This window comes from Marmota monax, unplaced genomic scaffold (assembly GCF_021218885.2).
Source record: "Marmota monax isolate L192 unplaced genomic scaffold, Marmota_monax_Labrador192_F-V1.1 WCK01_AAM20220418_F8-fsc00008, whole genome shotgun sequence".
Classification (NCBI taxonomy): Eukaryota; Metazoa; Chordata; class Mammalia; order Rodentia; family Sciuridae; genus Marmota; species Marmota monax.
In genome coordinates, this window is record NW_026694432.1 from 13,387,832 (window position 1) to 13,406,765 (window position 18,934).

General features: G+C 37.6%; 1 protein-coding gene across 1 annotated transcript in view; it reads left to right on the forward strand.

Annotated features, from left to right (window-relative positions):
- The window catches only part of Clspn (claspin), a 36,974-nt gene extending 19,466 nt beyond the window's left edge, over positions 1–17,508 (forward strand). The window contains exons 10-25 of the mRNA XM_046469028.2: positions 2,111–2,406; positions 3,683–3,861; positions 3,956–4,020; positions 4,767–4,966; positions 5,299–5,453; positions 6,234–6,460; positions 7,247–7,358; positions 9,858–9,933; positions 10,428–10,504; positions 13,237–13,401; positions 13,505–13,626; positions 14,122–14,249; positions 14,864–14,975; positions 15,331–15,413; positions 15,672–15,833; positions 16,146–17,508. Of these exons, the coding sequence (XP_046324984.1) occupies positions 2,111–2,406; positions 3,683–3,861; positions 3,956–4,020; positions 4,767–4,966; positions 5,299–5,453; positions 6,234–6,460; positions 7,247–7,358; positions 9,858–9,933; positions 10,428–10,504; positions 13,237–13,401; positions 13,505–13,626; positions 14,122–14,249; positions 14,864–14,975; positions 15,331–15,413; positions 15,672–15,833; positions 16,146–16,253 (2,267 nt within the window). The 3' untranslated portion in view covers positions 16,254–17,508. The remainder of the gene's footprint in view (positions 1–2,110; positions 2,407–3,682; positions 3,862–3,955; positions 4,021–4,766; positions 4,967–5,298; positions 5,454–6,233; positions 6,461–7,246; positions 7,359–9,857; positions 9,934–10,427; positions 10,505–13,236; positions 13,402–13,504; positions 13,627–14,121; positions 14,250–14,863; positions 14,976–15,330; positions 15,414–15,671; positions 15,834–16,145) is intronic.
- Positions 17,509–18,934: the final 1,426 nt, after the last annotated feature.

Sequence of the window (18,934 nt, forward strand, 5' to 3'; positions counted from 1 at the left end):
AAATAATAGTGTGATCATCCCATGCATTCTGCTTTATAATCTACTTTTTTGTTCTAACAATGTATTGGAAACAGGTCTATTATTCCTACCTCCACCTTGAAAACACAAGTAATATATCACATGGAAATAATTTAATTTAAAACACTAGGAAAAAGGTATTATATGAAAAATTATTCTCCCCAAAGGTGACTGTTAATAATTCATGTATTCTTATAAGAAAAATTTTATGAATAATCCACTTTGTGCGTTTGTATGTGTCATTGGATATTCATTCTCTACCGACACTGTTCTAGCTGCTTTACATACTTTATCTTGTTTAATCCTCACAACCTGTGAAATAAATAATAATACCCTTGTTTTATGCATAGGGAAATTGATATGCAGAGCACTCAAAACACTTGCTCAAGTTTACATTGTTACTAAGTGGTAGAACCTGTAACCTAATCTACTCCAGGCTCAAATTCCCGTTGTATTTCAATTGTTTAGTGGGGAAGGGTACTGGGGATTGAATTCAGGGGCACTTGAACACTGAGCCACATCTCTAGCCCTATTTTGTATTTTATTTAGAGACAGGGTCTCACTGAGTTACTTACTTAGTGCCTCACTATTGCTGAGGATGGCTTTAAACTCTTGATCCTCCTGCCTCAGCTTCAGGAGCCGCTGGGATCACGGGCATGTGCCCTCGTGCCTGGCTCACATTATATTTCTTTTCATGCTTTTTTAACACAACTTAATATTCCATTGAATGGATACAATATGGTTTGTTTAACCGTGGTCCTAGTGATATACATCATGATTGTTCCAGTTTTTGGACATTGCATCCAATGTTGTCTCTTAGTACCATATATATGTATGTATGTATATATATACTCTCTCTCTCTCTCTCTCTCTCTCTCACACACACACACACACACACACACACACACACACACAATTACATAATGGCCAGAAACTTCCACCTCTTCTCCATCTTCCTCAGAGTCATCTGAGGATGCAGAAATCCTTACAGTGGAATTACTGAGTCAGAATTTAATATGTGTCACTTAATTGTCCTTTAAAATGGTTGCACTAATTTACACTTTAATCATAGTAAGAATTTGTTTTCCCTTGTTTTTTTTTTTAATATTTATTTTTTAGTTGTAGATGGGCACAACACATTTATTTTATTTTTTAATTTTTATGTGGTGCTGAGGATCGAACCCAGGGCCTCACATGTGCTAGGCAAGTACTCTACTGCTGAGCCACAACTCCAGCCACTTCCCTTGTTTTTTTTAAATATTTTTTTTAGTTGTAGATGGACACGGTACCTTTATTTTATTTATTTATTTTTATGTGGTGCTTCACATGTGTTAGGCAAGTGCTCTACCACTGAGCTACAACCCAAGCCCTCCCCTTGTTAATAATGGGTATTATAAATTTTTTTTAATTTTGTCAAATGTCAAAAATTATCTTATTTTTATTTGTTTTTAATTATACATTAATTAAACATTATTTTCACATTTTTATTAATGTTTATTTTTCTGTGGACTACCAGTCCATATCTTTTGTTGATTTTACTCTTGTTTCTTTTTCTGTAGGTAAGTTTATCAATGTTGACCATCATGGCTGCTGAGCCAGAGACTCTTAAAGCCCCATTCCCTCCTTTTACTCTCTTTTAAATGATTACTTTATAATCCCTGGGTGTAGAAATTTTCTGATTTTCTAATAAATTTTCTATTATAAATTATTTATAATAATTTCTATGTGTTAGAATAACAAAAACCTAGGATACTAAGGTCTTTTCGTGTTATGTGTGACAGTACTAGGGATTGAACACAGGGACTTTATCACTGAGCTTAATCCCCAGCCCTTTATTTTTTTATGTTTTATTTTAAGTCAGAGTCTCACTCAGTTGTTGAGGCAGGCCTGGAACTTGAGATCCTCCTGCCTCAGCCTCCCAGGTCACCTGAATTATAGGTATGTGCCATCATGCCTGATGGGTACTAAGGTCCTTGGTTTTCCTTTTGGGACATGACTAGAACACTTCTAGAGTTGCCTAAAATGCCTACTTAATTATTGGTTTATATAGTTGATCGTTATGTGTAAAGCATTTCAACGTATTTCTGTTCAGGTGAAAAGTTGCAGGCGCTAAAAGCTAAACTGCAAGAGGCAATGAAACTCCGAAGATTTGAGGAGCGCCAAAAGCGCCAAGCATTGTTTAAATTAGATAACGAAGATGGGTTTGAGGAAGAGGAGGAGGAGGAGGAAGAAATGACGGATGAGTCTGAGGAAGATGGAGAAGAGGAGGAAGATGAAGAGAAAGAAGCTGAGGAACTGGAGGAAGAGAAAGAAGTGGAGGGACTGGAGGAAGAGGAAGAGAAAGAAGCAGAGGAACTGGAGGAGGAGAAGGAAGAAGGCAATCAGGAGGTTTCTGGCCCTTATGTAATTTAGTAACTTGATCATAATGAATAAGAGAAAGAAAATCTGATATAAAAAAATGTATAATAAGCATTTAAAATTGTATAAGGAATTTTAGCCATACGGAGATGGTAACTTACGTATACCTAAATCTTAGTACCTTTAGTTCTGTCAGCATCACTGAACACCTATAATTCACAGAGCTGAATCCTTGGCTTCTACTGGGTATGGTGGTGCATGCTGGTAATTCTAGCTGCTCAAGAGGCTGAGATAAGAGGAGTGAGAGTTCAAAGCCAGCCTCAGCAAAAGTGAGGCGCTAAGTAACTCAGTGAGACCCTGTCTCTAAATAAAATACAAAATAGGGCTGGGGATATGGATCAGAGGTTGAGTGCCCCTGAGTTCAATCCCTGGTACCCCCCAAAATAACTATAATAATGCTAATATTGAAAATGACTTTATATTAATATTAATTTTAACTTGTTTATTTGTTTTTCTCTATCTAAACTCAAAAGCCATCTTAATCTTAGTTGAGATGGAATAAATTATCAGGCAAGCAGAGGCCTTCTAAATTAATATCATTCTTTTGTGAAGAAAGTATTTATAGAAGGGCTTTCTTTTTTTTTAAGAGAGAGAGAATTTTTTAATATTTATTTTTCAGTTTTTCGGTGGACACAACATCTTTATTTTATTTTATTTGGTGCTGAGGATCGAACCCAGTGCCCCGTGCATACCAGGCAAGCGCGTTACCACTTGAGCCACATCCCCAGCCCCTAGAAGGACTTTTTGTCCTTGTTCTATAGTATTGTTTTCTGCCCAGGAAGAATAGGTGATTATATGATTGTTAGGTATGAAAAAGCTTTCTTGTTTTTATACTGGGTACTGGGGTTTCTTGAACTGTTCATTAATATTTAACCCTGGGTCAAAGAAAAAGAAAGCAATGCTAAGCTGGGCAGCATATCACACACAGTCTGTGTTTGGTTTGAGGTCAGTAGTCATCCTGCAATTGTAGTCTAATCATTTAACCTCTTATTACCTCAGGAAAATGATAATCAAGACTTCTTTCATAATCTTATAACAATTTGGGGAGGGTAAAAAGGTAAAATAGATATAAAAGAGCTCTAAAAGTGTTAAGGGGAAATTATGTTGATGATAATGGTCAAGTTTAGCTTTACAGATTTAAGATGTGACTTGTAACCAAGCAGCTTTATTTCAAATTAACAGTGAGATTTGCTTTTAAAGTTTTTAACTTGTATTATTCTGTTTTGGGGTGGCATGATTGGTAAAGAACGCAGAATTCCTTCTTGGTAGTGAAGATCTAGAACTCAAAGATGAGAAAGAAATGGACAAAGATAATACTGATGGCGGTAGTGAAATTGGCAAGTCCGTCGATCTTCTTTCTGTTCCCAAGCCTCTCTCATCAGATTCTACCTTACTTCTATTTAAGGACAACTCTTCCAAGATGGGGTAAGTAACCCTAAGGAAATATAAAATTCCTTGAATTTTCCCCTTTAGTAAGAAATAGGAACAGATACAAACAGTTTACCTTCTTATTTTATAGTTATTTTCCTACTGAAGAAAAGTCAGAAACAGATGAAAACTCAGGAAAACAGCCCAGTAAACTGGGTAAGTGATTCTTACACAGAACTTAACTTTGCTTTTGTCCTCCAACTTTGATAATTAATTACTACAGTCCCATAAAGGTTCCTTTTTTTTTTTTTTTATCTTTGGTACCAAGGATTGAACTCAGGGGTATTCAACCACTGAGCCACATCCCTAGCCCTATTTTTGTATTTTATTTAGAGACAGGATCTCATGGAGTTGCTTAGCAGCCTCACTTTTTGCTGAGGCTGGCTTTGAACTTGTAATCTTCTGTTTTATCCTCTGGGATTATAGGTGTTTGCCACCTTGCCTGGCCAAAGTTTCCCTTTTTTTAATCTAGAGACTTTCCAGTCTAACCTGTGGCAATGAGTTTATAAATTAGAATAATTTTCTTGGTCCCATTTTTGAAAAACTTACATAAATTTTCTTCTTAGTGCACCATGGACATTTAATAGGCCCCTAGTGAATGCATGTTTATTGAGTGAAACACGAATTATTTCTATATGTAGGTCAAAGGAAGGTGTTTAATTAGAAAATGAGGAATGATTATAGGCATTAAGGCAGGGTGAGAAGAGAAATTTTAGGTGTCACTTAGCTCACAGTAATAAATATGACTATATAATGTATCATAGTATTGTAATTTAACTTAATGATTTGGAACCTGTGACTAGAGGGGTTTGCCTATGAATTTTACCTGTTTCGTCTTTTTCCTAAACAATCCACCCTTATTTCTGTATTCTTGCACTTAAAAGATATTTCTCTTTCTTTAGATGAAGATGATTCATGTTCATTGTTAACAAAAGAGAGCAGCCACAATAGCAGCTTTGAGCTGATTGGCTCTACAATTCCATCCTATCAGCCTTGCAACAGACAAACAGGTCGAGGGACCAGTTTTCTCCCTATAGCAGGGGGATTCAGATCTCCTTCCCCTGGGCTATTTCGAGCCAGTTTGGTCAGCTCAGCTTCTAAGGTAAGGTGGTAATAGTTTTTCTAATTTTCTCCTCCTTTTGCTTCCCACATTTCTAAATAAAGTGTGTCCCAGCCAACCAACTCCCACCTTCTTGGTACTGAGCTTATGTGTGTTCAGCTTTAAAAATCCACCCCCTTTGTGGATGAAATACAAGCTTCTTACTTTATTGGAGATATTTTTCTTTAGGCCTCTTTTTGCTATGCATTGTCCTTCTCAACTACAATTGCCTGAGAATATATGAAATATTGCAAATAGCAACTTCTGTTGTTGTCATGACACTGAATGACATTTCTGAAATGTTTTGTTAATGTTTGTTTTTGTTTTGGTGCCAGAGTTCAGGGAAACTGTCTGAGCCTTCACTTCCCATAGAGGATTCCCAGGATCTGTATAACGCCTCCCCAGAACCTAAGACACTTTTCCTAGGAGAAGGAGACTTCCAGTTCTGTTTAGAAGATGACACTCAGAGCCAACTGTTGGATGCAGATGGGTAGGTAGTTTTGTGTTTCTGTGGGTGGGAATGGTGCTGGGTACTGCTTAATTTTGTTTAAAAATAAAGTGAGCTTCTGTCACTCCATCTGTGCTTTCTCTTATGAGAAGGAGAAGGTATACAGACCATTAGTATTACATTCTACAAGTTTGAACAAAGTCTATCCAGAAAATAATGTAAATAACTCTTGCTGATATTCTGATCCTTTGATCTCTTCTTATTTGCAATACATAGATCTTGCATTAAAAGGGCATCAAATTTCTCTGTGTGCATACTGCTCTGTTAGGATTGTTGGGTAGGACTGAGAATTCATGAATTGGTGGCATGTTATTGGATATGATAGCAGTTCTACTCTAGTATTATCTGAAAACAAAAATTATCCAATTATTCTTTACATTTTCCTTTTTTGGGGGAGATGAAGGTATGGAACCCAGGGTCACTTTACTACTGAGCTACATCCCCAACCCTTTTTATTTTATTTTTTTATTTTGAGACAGGGTCTCACTAAATTGCTTAGCTGCCTTGAACTTGTCTCAGCCTCCTGAATCACTGGGATTATAGGCATGCATGGCACCTGACTACACTTTACCTTTTGAATAGAACCTTATTCTTTAATGAAACTTCCCCTACCCTTTTTAGATTAGTATGAAGTTAGAATCTTTTGTTTTCTGGTTTGAAATTCAGCTTCTAACTGTGGTGTTGGATATGAATTCAGAGTTTTTCACCTATTACTTTGCATCTTCTTTAGAAAATTTCTTACACTATTCTTTGTGCTTATAGGTTCTTAAATGTTAGAAACCACAGAAATCAGTACCAACCTTTGAAGCCTCAGTTGCCATTGGCCAGTATGGATGAGAATGCCATGGATGCCAACATGGATGAATTGTTGGATTTGTGTACTGGGAAGTTTGCATCTCAGTCTGAAAAATGTCAAAGCAGTAAGAGTGACAAGAAAGAGAACATGGAGGAACTTCTAAATCTTTGCTCTGGAAAATTCACTTCTCAGGGTAAATGTCCAACAATAGGCAACAGGCTTACTATAGCCACATTTTTTTTCTTTTTTGCTCCATTTTTTTGGTGATACTGGGAATTGAACCCATAAGTGCTCTATCATTGAGCTACACTGCCAGCTCTTTTTATTTTTTGAGGCAGGGTCTCACAAAGTTACTGAGATTGGCCTTGAACTTTCAGTCCTTTTACCTTGGCCTTCCAAGTAGCTGGGATTATAAGTGTGTACACCATGCCCAGCTACCAGAGTCAAATATAGTATTAAGTCAGTGTCATTGAAAAGAATCCATGAATCCTTAGGTGAAAATTTCCTAGAAAATAGGACTATGATGGAATCTTGCATGTTGTTAGAATTCACTGTGTAGTTCCTGACATTTAGATCTTTACTTTCTTAGAATGGTAAAGTGTCAATTTAAGACTGCTTTAGTTTTGTCCATATCATGTCATTTATGATTAATTTGTGTACAAAATTTAGAACAATGTCTGGGATGTAGTAAATTCCATATAAATGTTAACTTATTTTCTATCTATGCTCACATTCCCCCCAACACACACACCTTCTAGAATGTAAACTCTGTGAGAGAGTTGAGATCTATTTTGTTCATTACTGTTGCCCTGGTACTCAGCATATAGTAAGCATAAATATGGATTTGTTGAATGAATGGATGGTGAAGTTTTTGGCAAGTTTACCTTGGAACTGTATTGAGCTAGTATGTCTTTAGGTGGCTAGAAAAGAGGATAAAATTGTAATTTTTAGTAACAAAATTTTTTTCTTGTTGATGTAGATGCCTCCTCACTGACTCCGCTGGAATTGAGTAAGCAGGAAAAGGAGAACAGCATAGTTGATCCAATGGAAGAAGCGCTTGCTCTGTGCTCAGGTTCTTTCCCAACGGACAGGTGAGTCTCAGATTGGTGGAAATCTGAGAAGTCCTGGTCTTTTTATAAAATCCTAGAATCAGGTTTTCTAGGTTTAGTAATAATTGATCGTCTTAGAGGCTTAATATCTTGTCAGAGAGTCTTACAGTGGATTTGAATTTATATTTGCACAGTAATGAAATTGTAATACTTTGAAAATTAGCACTTAAAAAGGAAGAAAAAAACATATGAAGATGCTTAACATCATTAGTAATTAGGGAAATGCAAATCAAAACCACAAGGAAGGGCTGGGGATGTGGCTCAGGGGTAGAGCACTTGCCTAGCATGTGAGAGGCACTGGATTTGATTCTCAGCACCACATATAAATAAATAAACAAATAAATAAGCAAACCACAAGGAAGTACTGACTTCATTGACTATGATAAAAAATAAATCAGTAGTGGGCTGGGGATGTGGCTCAAGTGGTAGCGCGCTCGCCTGGCATGCGTGCGGCCCGGGTTCGATCCTCAGCACCACATACAAACAAAGATGTTGTGTCCGCCGAAAACTAAAAAATAAATATTAAAAATTTAAAAAATAAATAAATAAATAAATCAGTAGTGTTAGAGAATATAAAGGACGTGGAACCCTTGTGTCTTTTGGAGAGAATGTATAATAGTGTGGCTGCTATAGAAAGCAATATGATGATTCCCCAAAATTAAAAATAGAGCCAGGTACATTGGCACACACCTGTAATACCAACAACTTGGGAGGCTAAGTCAGGAGGATTGTAAATTCAAGGCCATCTCAGCAATTTTGTGAGACTTTGTCTCAAAAAAACAACAACAAAAAGGGTGGGAGTATAGTTCAGTGGTATAGCACCTCTTGTTTCAATCCCCAGAAAAAATAAAATCATCATCATCATAAACAGAATTACTATCTGATCTAGTGATTCCCCATCTTAGTATAGACTCAAAAGAAGTGAGAACAAGGACTCATGAGATATTTATACACCCATGTTCAAAGCAGCATTGTTCACAATAGCCAAAATATGGAAGCAACCCCATGATCTATTGACATATGAATGGATAAACAAAATGTGGTATATACAATGACATATTTAACTTAAAAAGAAAAACATTTTGACACATGATACCACATGGATGGACCTTTAGGATATTATGCTGAGAACAATAAGCTAGTCAGAAAAAGAGAAATGCTGTTATGAGTCTGCTTATGTAAGGCACTTAGAGTAGTCAAATTCATAGAGGCAGAAAGTTAAATCATGGTTGCCAAGAGTTGGAAGGAGGAAGGAATGGAAAGTTGTTTGGGTATAGTTTCAGTTTTTATTTTTCAGTACTGGGGAATGAACCCAGAAGCACTGTAAAACTGAGCTACATCCTACCCTTTTTAATTTTTTTATGTTGAGACAGTGTCTCCCTGAGTTACTGAGGCTGGCCTCAAACTTGCAATACTCTTGCTTCATCCTCCCTAGCCACTAGGATTATAGACCTGTACCACCACCCCCATCCGAGTTTCAGTTTTAAAAGATGAAAAAAGTTTTGATTGTTTGAATAACAATGTAAATGTACTTAACACTACCAAATTGTATAGTTAAAAATGGTTAGGAGGCTAAATTTTATGTTATATGTATTTTATCACAATTAAAACATTTTTTAAAAGGCAAAATATCTATCTCTGGTTTGTTGAAGAGATTATTTGTGTTGATAAAATATTTTAAATTCTTAATTTAGCTTGTTGCTTGTAGTTTGCTTTCAAAACTTATTTATTGCTGGGCACAGTGGCTCTTACGCCTTTAATCCCAGTGACTTGGTAGGCCGAGGCAGAAGGATCACAAGTTTGAGGCCAGCCGCAGCAAGGCCCTGAGCTATCCAGGGAGGCCCTGTTTCAAAATAAAAAGGAATAGTGGATATAGCTCAGTGATAAAGCAGCGCTGGATTCAATCTCCAGTACCCCCCTCCAAAAAAAAAAAAAAAAACTTGTTTATTGGGGCTGGGATTGTGGCTCAGAGGGAAAGTGTTCACCTCGCATTTGTGTGGCACTGGGTTTGATCCTCAGCACCACATAAAAATAAAATAAAGATATTGTATCCACCTATAACTAAAAAAATAAATATTAAAAAAAAACTTCTTGGGCTGGGGATGAGGCTCAAGTGGTATCGCGCTCACCTGGCATGCGCGGGGCGCTGGGTTCGATCCTCAACACCACATAAAAATAAAATAAAGATATTGTGTCCACCTAAAACTAAAAAATAAATATTGAAAAAAACTAACAAAACTTCTTTATTAATGCCATTTCCAGTGGCACACACCTATAATCCCAGTGACTCTGAAGACTGAAGCAGAAGGGTCACAAGTTCTAGGCCAACCTGGGCAATTTAGGGAGATCCTATATCAAAATAAATAATAAAGGGCTGGGGATGTAGTTCAGTGAAAGAGCGCTCTTGGGTTCAATCCTCAGAACCAAAAAAAAAAAAAAAAAAAATTCTAACATCTATTGGTTCATTGATCTGCATTATAGGGAGGAAGAAGATGAAGAGGAAGAATTTGGAGACTTTCAGCTTGTCCCAAATGAAAATGAATTTGATAGTGATGAAGTGAGTATAACTGAACTCCCATGTTTTGCTGCCCTTAGGAATTTTTTTCTTGTCTGAGTTCTTGAAAATCCTGAGTTTAGCATTTTATGAGATACAACAGTATCCCATAATGAGGCATGTGAGCATTTGTTTTTTGTTTGTTTGTTTGTTTTTGGTGCTGGGGATTAAACCCAGGGCCTTATGTTTGCGAGACAAGTACTCTACCAACTGAGATATAACCCTCAGCCCATGAGCAGAAGTTTCTAAATCCTATTTTTAATAATTTTTTTGTGTAAGGTCCTGGGAATTGAACCCAGGGCTTTATGCATGCTAGAGAAGCACTCTGCCACTGAGCAGTACCCCAGCCCCTAGGTGTTTTGCTTTGTTTTAAATAGGAAATATAACATCAAATTTATATATACCTAAGACATGAGAGTATTAAACTTCTATAAATCCTGTTTTTGTTAAGGACACATCTTATTCTGCTTAACTGGGTGTGATAACTGATTTTACAGGAGGAACACAGTGACTCTGGTAATGAAGATGATGAGGAAGAACTCCTGAAGCAATCTGAGAAGTTGAAAAGGCAAATGTAGGTACTATGTTCATTCTTTCAACTGCTAGAAAGTTCCCCTAATAATTGAGTTATATCATGCCATATTTTTTTTCTGAATTTGCTGGTTGTAGTTCTGTTTTTGTGGTTAACTTAGTTTAAATAAAATCCTTCTTCCACATGACATCTCTTGAGTACTTAAAGATGGTCATGTTTTCCTTAAGTCATGACTATACTAAACCTCTCTATTGTCTTCCAGAACTAGTAACATTTCTTGTGACAGAACTTTCAGTCTTATATCCTGGATATTCTCTATCTTCAAGTGTGGTCTGGCTATTTCCTTGAACTGGATGTATACTACTTATAATATGGCCAAAGATCTTAAGGGCTGAGCCATACTTTAAATCCTGAGGATCTAGTAGATAACTAAAGTTCTCTAGGACTTATTTTTTATGAATTGCTGTCTTTTTTTTTTCTTTTTTTTTTTTTTCTTCATTCTAGTCTTGGGCAAATGACCCATTTTATTTTTGGAATTTTGGAATGTTTGTTGTTCTGATCATGAAAGTAAAACATTTATTTTAAGTATATTTAAAAGAATATAGAATGGTCTGGGCACAGTGTTTGGGGAGGTTGAAACTATAGGATCAAATTTGAGGCCAGCCTCAGCTACTTGGTGAGCCTCTGTCTCAGAATTTAAAAGGCTCAGGATATAGTTCAGTGATTAGAGTCCCCCCACTGGGTTCATTCCTCAGTACTAAGAAACGCACACACACACACACACACACAATCAGAAAGAATACAGAGGCTGGGTGCAGTGGCACATGCCTGTAATCCCAGCGGCTCTAGAGGCTGAAACAGGAGGATTGCAAGTTCAAAGCCAGCCTCAGCAAAAGTGAGACTCTAAGAACTCAGTGAGACCCTGTCTCTAAATAAAATACAAAAGAGGGTTGGGGATGTGACTTAGTGGTTGAGTGCCCCTGAGTCCAATCCCTGGTACCCCCCCCCCCCCAAAAAAAAAAATGTTGCTCATGTCTACTTCCAAAATATATATGAAAGTGTCCATGGTAATAATTTATTCTCAATGTTTTTATGCATATATATTTTTTTTCCTTTTTTTTTTTTTTTTGGTACCAGGAATTGAACTCAGGGGCACTCAACCACTGAGCCCATCCCCAGCCCTATTTTGTATTTTATTTAGAGACAGGGTCTCACTGAATTGCTTAGTGTCTCGCCATTGCTGAGGCTGGCTTTAAACTCAAGATTCTCCTGAGCCTCTGGGGTTATAGGCATGTACCACTGCTCCTGGCATATATATTTTTATATAGTTGAGATTTATAAAATTTTTCATATTGCATCTTGCTTTTCCCTCACTCAGCATATCCATAAGTTTCCCTGTGATGTTAAAAAAAAATTTCACAAACATAATTTTAATAGGAATTTGTTAAATAGTATGTGAATTGTTTTTTGAATTCTTGTACAGGATAGTGTATTGATCCTTTGTTAGATTTATACTGTTGCTTTTAGCCCTTCATTCCATTCCATTAAGATCTGTTTAAGGTTCTAATTTGTCACCTGTCAGATTAACTATTTCATACAGCTTTAGGCTAACTGTAGAGTTTTCTAGGGAAATGATTCTTAAGCCTTATTTTACTACAGAGCTTTTTGTTTAGATGTAAGTTTTATAAAGCTGAAAGTTGAATGCTCAAAGAAGGTGGATGGGAAGATTGGGAAACTTAGTGACTAGTAAGCCCCTAAGGAACTCCCCAGGAACCCTTGAATTTAGAGGAATTTAGCTTTAAAAAAAAAAAAAGAAGTCTAAAACTCTTTGATAAAAATCAGCCTTCAGAAGAAACCAAAGTTCTTCCTCTTGTCACCATATACAATAGAACTTGGAACCCAGAATGGTAACCGACTTTTTATGGTGAGCTGAAATTAGAAAAGGTAACTAGAGGTAATTTTGATTACCAGGATCTCTTCTCTTTAGTTTTGCCTCTAATTTGAGAGCGGGTCGAGGTTTGATAAGCTGTAAGAAGATCCCAGTATATGACCTTGCTATAACATACCATCTCCTAAAACCTGGTATACTTAAATGCATAACAAACTAGTTTAATTTTCCAACAGGTATTCCTAATATGGTTACCCAGCCTAGGTTAAATTCAGGCTGTTGTATCTCCTAGCTCTGTGACCTTTGGTAAATTGTATAATCTCTGTGAATCTCCTTAGGTGATTTCTATGGTAAACGTCTATAATTCTTTCCAGAACTAATAACATTACTAGTGTCATTGCTTCTAGTCTCCTCATGTCCTGATTGTTCTCTTTATCAACTGTAAAATGAAGGAAATACTAGTACCCACTCCTAAAATTACTATAAAGCAATTATTGGCATATGGAATGTTCTAAGTGACCAACTTTTTCGGGGGGGGAGGGGTACTGGGGATTGAACCCAGGGGCACTTGACCACTGAGTTATATCCCTAGACCTTTTTAAATTTTTATTTTGAGTCAGGTTTTTGCTAATTTGCTGAAGCTGGCCTTGAACTTGTGATCTCCTACCTAAACTTCCAGAGTCACTGGGATTATAGGCATGTGCCACCACGCCTGGCTCATCTTTAAGCATTTTAGAAAACATTATTTTAGATATTATCAAAATATATTCTTAAGTTTATGCATATTGTTATTATAGGTGACTCTGTGTTCTGTTTTTCTTATTGTGTCCATGTTCTGTGTATGTAATCATTATTGTATCTTCTAATCTTGAAAATTATTTTCCAGGAGATTGAAGAAATACCTGGAGGATGAGGCAGAGGTGTCAGGAAGTGACGTGGGAAGTGAAGATGAGTATGATGGGGAAGATATTGATGAATATGAAGAGGATGTAATTGATGAAGTACTTCCTTCTGATGAGGAATTGCAAAGTCAAATCAAGAAAATACACATGTTAGTATCCCAATAATTCTAAGTAACAGGATGCTTCTTAAGGCAGGTCCTAAAATCAGCCAGAATCGTCCTGGTTTTGAACACCTTATTTCTCCTGTTGTAGGAAAACAATGTTGGATGATGATAAACGAAAACTACGTTTATACCAAGAGAGGTACCTTGCTGATGGGGATCTGCACAGTGATGGTCCTGGGCGAACGAGAAAATTCCGATGGAAAAATATAGGTATCTTTGTTGCTATCTTTGGAAACAAATGGTTTCAGCACTGAGAATGTTTACTCAGTGCTAGAGCACTTGACTATCTTGTGTAGCATATACATACAAAAGAAACAAAAAAAGGTTCTGATGTACATATTTGGTCCAGGTTAAGTTGGCAAATGACAACCAGTGGACTTAGCTATAACCATTGTTTTCTTTTTTTGGATGTGTGATTGAACCCAGGCGTGTTTTAAACACTGAGCCCTTTTTATTTTTTATTTTTGAGACAGGGTCTTACTAAGTAGCTAGAGCCTCATTAAGTTGTTGGGACTGCCCTTGAACTTGTGATCCTCCTGTCTCAGCCTTCCAAGCCCCTGCCTGACATAACCATTGTTTTCTATGAGTGGGTGGGAAAGGTTTATGTCAATGTACAGTATTTGATAGGGATTTATTTTGTATCTGTCTGATTATCTTCTGCTGTGGGGATTGCAGAATGCTAAAAGCCTTAACTTTTTGCTTTAGATGATGCTTCCCAGATGGACTTGTTCCACAGAGACTCTGATGATGATCAGATTGAAGAACAGCTTGATGAAACAGAAGCCAAATGGAGAAAAGAGCGTATTGAACGAGAGCAATGGCTTCGAGACCAGGTAGAAAGTCTGCAAAAAAATTCCCTATTCTGGGGCTGGGGATGTGGCTCAAGCAGTAGTGCTCTTGCCTGGCATGTGTGTGGCCCGGGTTCGATCCTCAGCACCACATACAAAGATGTTGTGTCTGCTGAAAACTAAAAAAATAAATAAAAATTAAAAAAAAAAAAATTCCCTATTCTGACCTTAGTTTATCAAAAGGAGAGGACCCAGTCACTTTTAACTTAACATGATTGTTTCAAAATCTTAGTCAACATATGTTTTTCTTAATATTATTTTTTAGTTGGACATAGTACCTTTTTAAAATTTATTTATTTTTATGTGGTGCTGAGGATCAAACCTAGTGCCTCACATGTGCTAGGCAAGTGTTCTACCACTGAGCCACAACCCTAGGCCATTTGCTAGCCCTTTGAATCTTTTTTTGCACTGAGAAGGATAAATGATGATGGGCAATTATCTTCAGGTTTATTCGTCCAAAACTTTTTTTTTCCTAAAGCAGTGAAGATTGCAAAAACAAAAACAAATGATATCCCAGTAACCTAGCTTCACAACCCAGGCTATGCTATTTAGGGAAGCTATGGAATTTTATGTTAATGCTGTATGGTTTTTATTTTCAGGCACAGCAGGGGAAAATTACAGCTGAAGAAGAAGAAGAAGAAGAAATTGGGGAAGACAGTCAGTTTATGATGCTAGCCAAGAAAGTTACAGCAAAAGCACTGCAGAAGAATGGTGAGTTCTTATATCTCTTTAGGGTCTAGCCCCTTGAATTGTTAGTGCTGAAGCCTTCGAAGTGACATGAACCTTCAGGAGCTATTGGAGGTTAGTTTTAAGCTTGTATCTAATACTATCACAGAGGTTGGAAGAGACAGAATACTTGAATCTTAGACTATTAGGCAGCAGAGATTGTGCTTGTGGGTTTATATAGCTGCTTTTGCTTTATGATCTAAGGCTCAGAGTAATGAAAAAGTTTCTTTGTTTTAGCTCATTGGTTTAGTTATGAGGTTTCTTAGCATGTTTATTTTATATGCAAAAGTAATTCTGCCTAGCTTTGCTTAGAACAGTCCTGTCTGTCTTTTCTTTCCAGCTAAACGCCCTGTGGTTATTCAGGAATCAAAGCCTCCACTCAGTGATCCTTTTGAAGCCATCAAACCTGGAAGTGCTCACCAGGTTGGTTGAAACTTCGTCAGTCTGATAGTCATGGTGTACAGGTTTTAAAGGCCCAGGTAAAGCTAAGAGAATAGCCTCCCTAAGGTAGGGAGGTGGCCACAGGAAATGAGAATATCAAAGGTGCCTGCTATTTCTTTTTGACTTAAATAGAGTAGAAATATGTCCCTTTAATACCTGTAGGGGAGCAGAGAGGGTAAATAACTTTTTGTTCTTCCTTGGCATTTGGGATTTAATATCAGATAACTCTTCATTTCTTAGCTGAAGACAGGCTCACTGCTAAACCAGCCCAAAGCTGTGCTTCAGAAACTGGCTGCTCTTTCTGATTGCAACCCTAGTGCTCCCCGAAATTCAAGAAACTTTGTCTTTCATACACTTTCTCCTGTCAAGGCTGAGGCAGCAATGGAATCATCTAAGCCTCAGGTAAGGAAGTTGAGAACTAATGTGGTACCTTCCAAGGCAAAATTTATTTATTTTAATTAAAATACAAAAGTTCTGGTCTAATAACTTATGCTACAGTGTCATAATTCTGTGCTCCCCAATGACGTACAGGGGAATTGCTACCCCCAATAGGTAATTAGCTTTTAAACTTGTCGGAAAATTTTTATATTGTTTTCTTTATTTTCTGTTGTGAATCATCCATGATTCAACTGAGTTGTTTAAGAGCTAACTGGAGGTAAGTAAGTACCTATTTGAGGGTTTTAAGCTGGCCCTGACTTCCTCTCTGTTCTCTAGGTGAGGAGAAGAGGTCCATTGTTAATGACATCCCCTTCTAAGCGCCTCAGAACAGAAGATAGCACCCCAGGAATGAAGCGAAGCATCTTCAAATATTTAGAAAGCTAACACTATAAAGGATGCCAACATCTATGCTGAGACTATTTTGAGAAGTTTCTGTCACTGAAGGTTGGAATTGATGCTCATACAGATGAACTCTCCTTCCTTCATAATTAATGCATTATGATTATGAACAAAGATTCCAGTTTTTCTACTACATGGCTCTGGACATCTTTTCCTTTTCCTAATATTATTTCTTGGGTTGCCCACTAATCTTAATTCTTCAGTGTCCCCAACGTCGACTTATGTAATATTTGATTGAAGTCTTACTTCCTTCATTAAACATTTAACATTATATTCTAGCAGCTTCTTGGGTTGACACCTCTTTGATAGAGGTGGTTGGAGGAGGAAGAGGGGGAGGAAGGAAGCATAATGCTGCAGAAAATTACAGAAAGTGGCACAAGTGTAAGAATGATTCCTTCACACCTGCAGATCCTTACCATGGTGACCAGGACTCAGTGAAGGAGAGACTTAAACTGAGACCTAGGAAACAACAAATGGACTGTTGTATTAGGCTTGCCCCTTCCGTTTTCCTGCCAAGGCTGCTTCAAATTTCTAAATGACCTTTGTTGCCTTTATAATAAGGACTTAAACTGGTATAGATTCTAAAATACCTTACCCCTAATTTTCTTAGGTGTGGAATGAAGATAAAGAGTTGCACCCAGTGTCTCGCTATTAGTCTGTGGAGCACAGAGATTTCTCCTGGGACTAAATTCTCAATTTGAAACACTGTTTCTCAAGGACCCTCCTTCTTTTATCTGACAAGAAGAAATATAACCATTATTTATCGCATCTCCTGGGTTGAGCATAATGCTCTGACCATTCAGGACATTTTAATATGTCATTACTAATGTTGAGAGACCACCATGGAGTTTAATAAAAATGTCATTAAGAGAATTCCATCATTCCCCACTTCCTTAAGTTACCCTGGGGTTCTCAGAAGTTTAAATTGACTTTTCCCTCTCAAACCTGAACATTAGTGCTGCTTTGGATAAACATTCCATATGAATGTTACAGTTTCATTCAGGAGCTGGACTTGGGAAATTGGATGAGATTGTTTCGGTTTTTTATTTGGAGATGGGGAACACCAATTTAAGTGATGAAATTAGGGTGTGGGTTTTCTACAGTTTTTTAATACTCAAGATTCTGTCTTTAACAGAATTCATGTTTGTATATTTGTAATCTTGTAATGTGGGATATGTGTATAAAGTTGTTTTAATATGTATGTAGTTTTTCAATAAATCCCAATGTCTTGAAGACAGGATTTTCTGTCACTTGAATGCTCATTTTTAGGTCAGTACCAATCTAATTTTAGGGAGCATTTCATTTTCAGGGCCTCTCCCTCCCAGGAAGGCCCTCTGAGTCGGGAGTCGGGGGCTGCTGCAGTTATCTCTTCACTGGCCCATCAGTACCTGTCCACTGATCAGACTAACTAACCCTAATAGTCTAAGTTCAGTGCAGGTGAGGAGAGTTTACATAATGGTACCTGTTGTTTCAGCCCTTTGGGGGCACTTTATCCTCAGCCAACTTTGTATTATTTCATCATAGCTGTGGGTCTAAGGGTGGGTCTTTGATCTCTCTAAATAGTGGCCAATGTTTAGCAATTCTTCCTGGGCAAAAAAGAACTAGGAAGAAAATCTAGAAATTTATCCCTTTTTTCTTCTCCACATGCTTTTTTTGCAGGGGGTGGGGGGCAGGCACAGGTGGCAAGGGTTTTGTAGAACAGAGGTGAAGATGATTGGAATTGACCACTGAGGATAAAATCAGTGCCTGAGAAATCTGGGGAGCAAATGGCTTCTGTTTGAGGCTCCAGGGACAATGTGCTTTTTGGAAAAAGAAATGTGGAATCTAAAATTAAAACTCTATGTTGTTTTTCCTCATGCCAGTATAGCTGCCATAAGCAAGATAAGCCTTGATCTTGGTAACAGGATTGAATGAAGAGTTTCAGCCTGGTCCACATGCCTTTAACCCGGAGCACTGAGTCATTAGCATCTGCTGTTTTAGTAAACTGAAACCTAGGGCTCACCACTATTGACTCCTAGTAGAACTGAGCTCCATTAGCTTGTTTGTGGGGGGAGTGGGGGTTGGGGAAGTACTCTGGGGATTCAATCTAGGGGTACACTACTACTGAGCTATACCCCCAGCCCTTTTTTATTTTTGTTTTGAAACAGGGTCTCACTAAGTTGCTGAGGCTACCCTCAAACTTGCAATCCTCCTGCCTCAGCCTTGAGTAACTGAGATTACAGCTTCTCTCTTAGCTTGGAAATTTCATATTTGGAGAGATAAAAGTTCAAGATTTGCCAATGGCACAGGCCTGTAATCCCAGCTACTTGGGAGACTGAGGCAGAAGGATCACAGGTTTGAGACAATCTCAGTAACAGCAATACCCTGTTTCAAAAAAAAAAGCTGGGGGGTGGTTAGGCATGTAGCCCAGTGGTAAAGTATTCCTGGTTTCAATCCCCTGGACCAGGAGTTGGAGGGGACTTTAAGCAGGTCTCTAGTCTCATTTTTTTCAGTCCACAGTAGCACCAACCATATTAGGGTCTCTTCTATAAAATATCAGATTATTTTCAGCTAAGCTCTAGAGGTCAGTTGCCTGCTGAAATCACTATGGGATCCCTTATCTTCTCAATTGTTTCTCTACAGACTTACCCCAACTTTTTGAATTTCTATTGGTCAGGCCAGAAGAC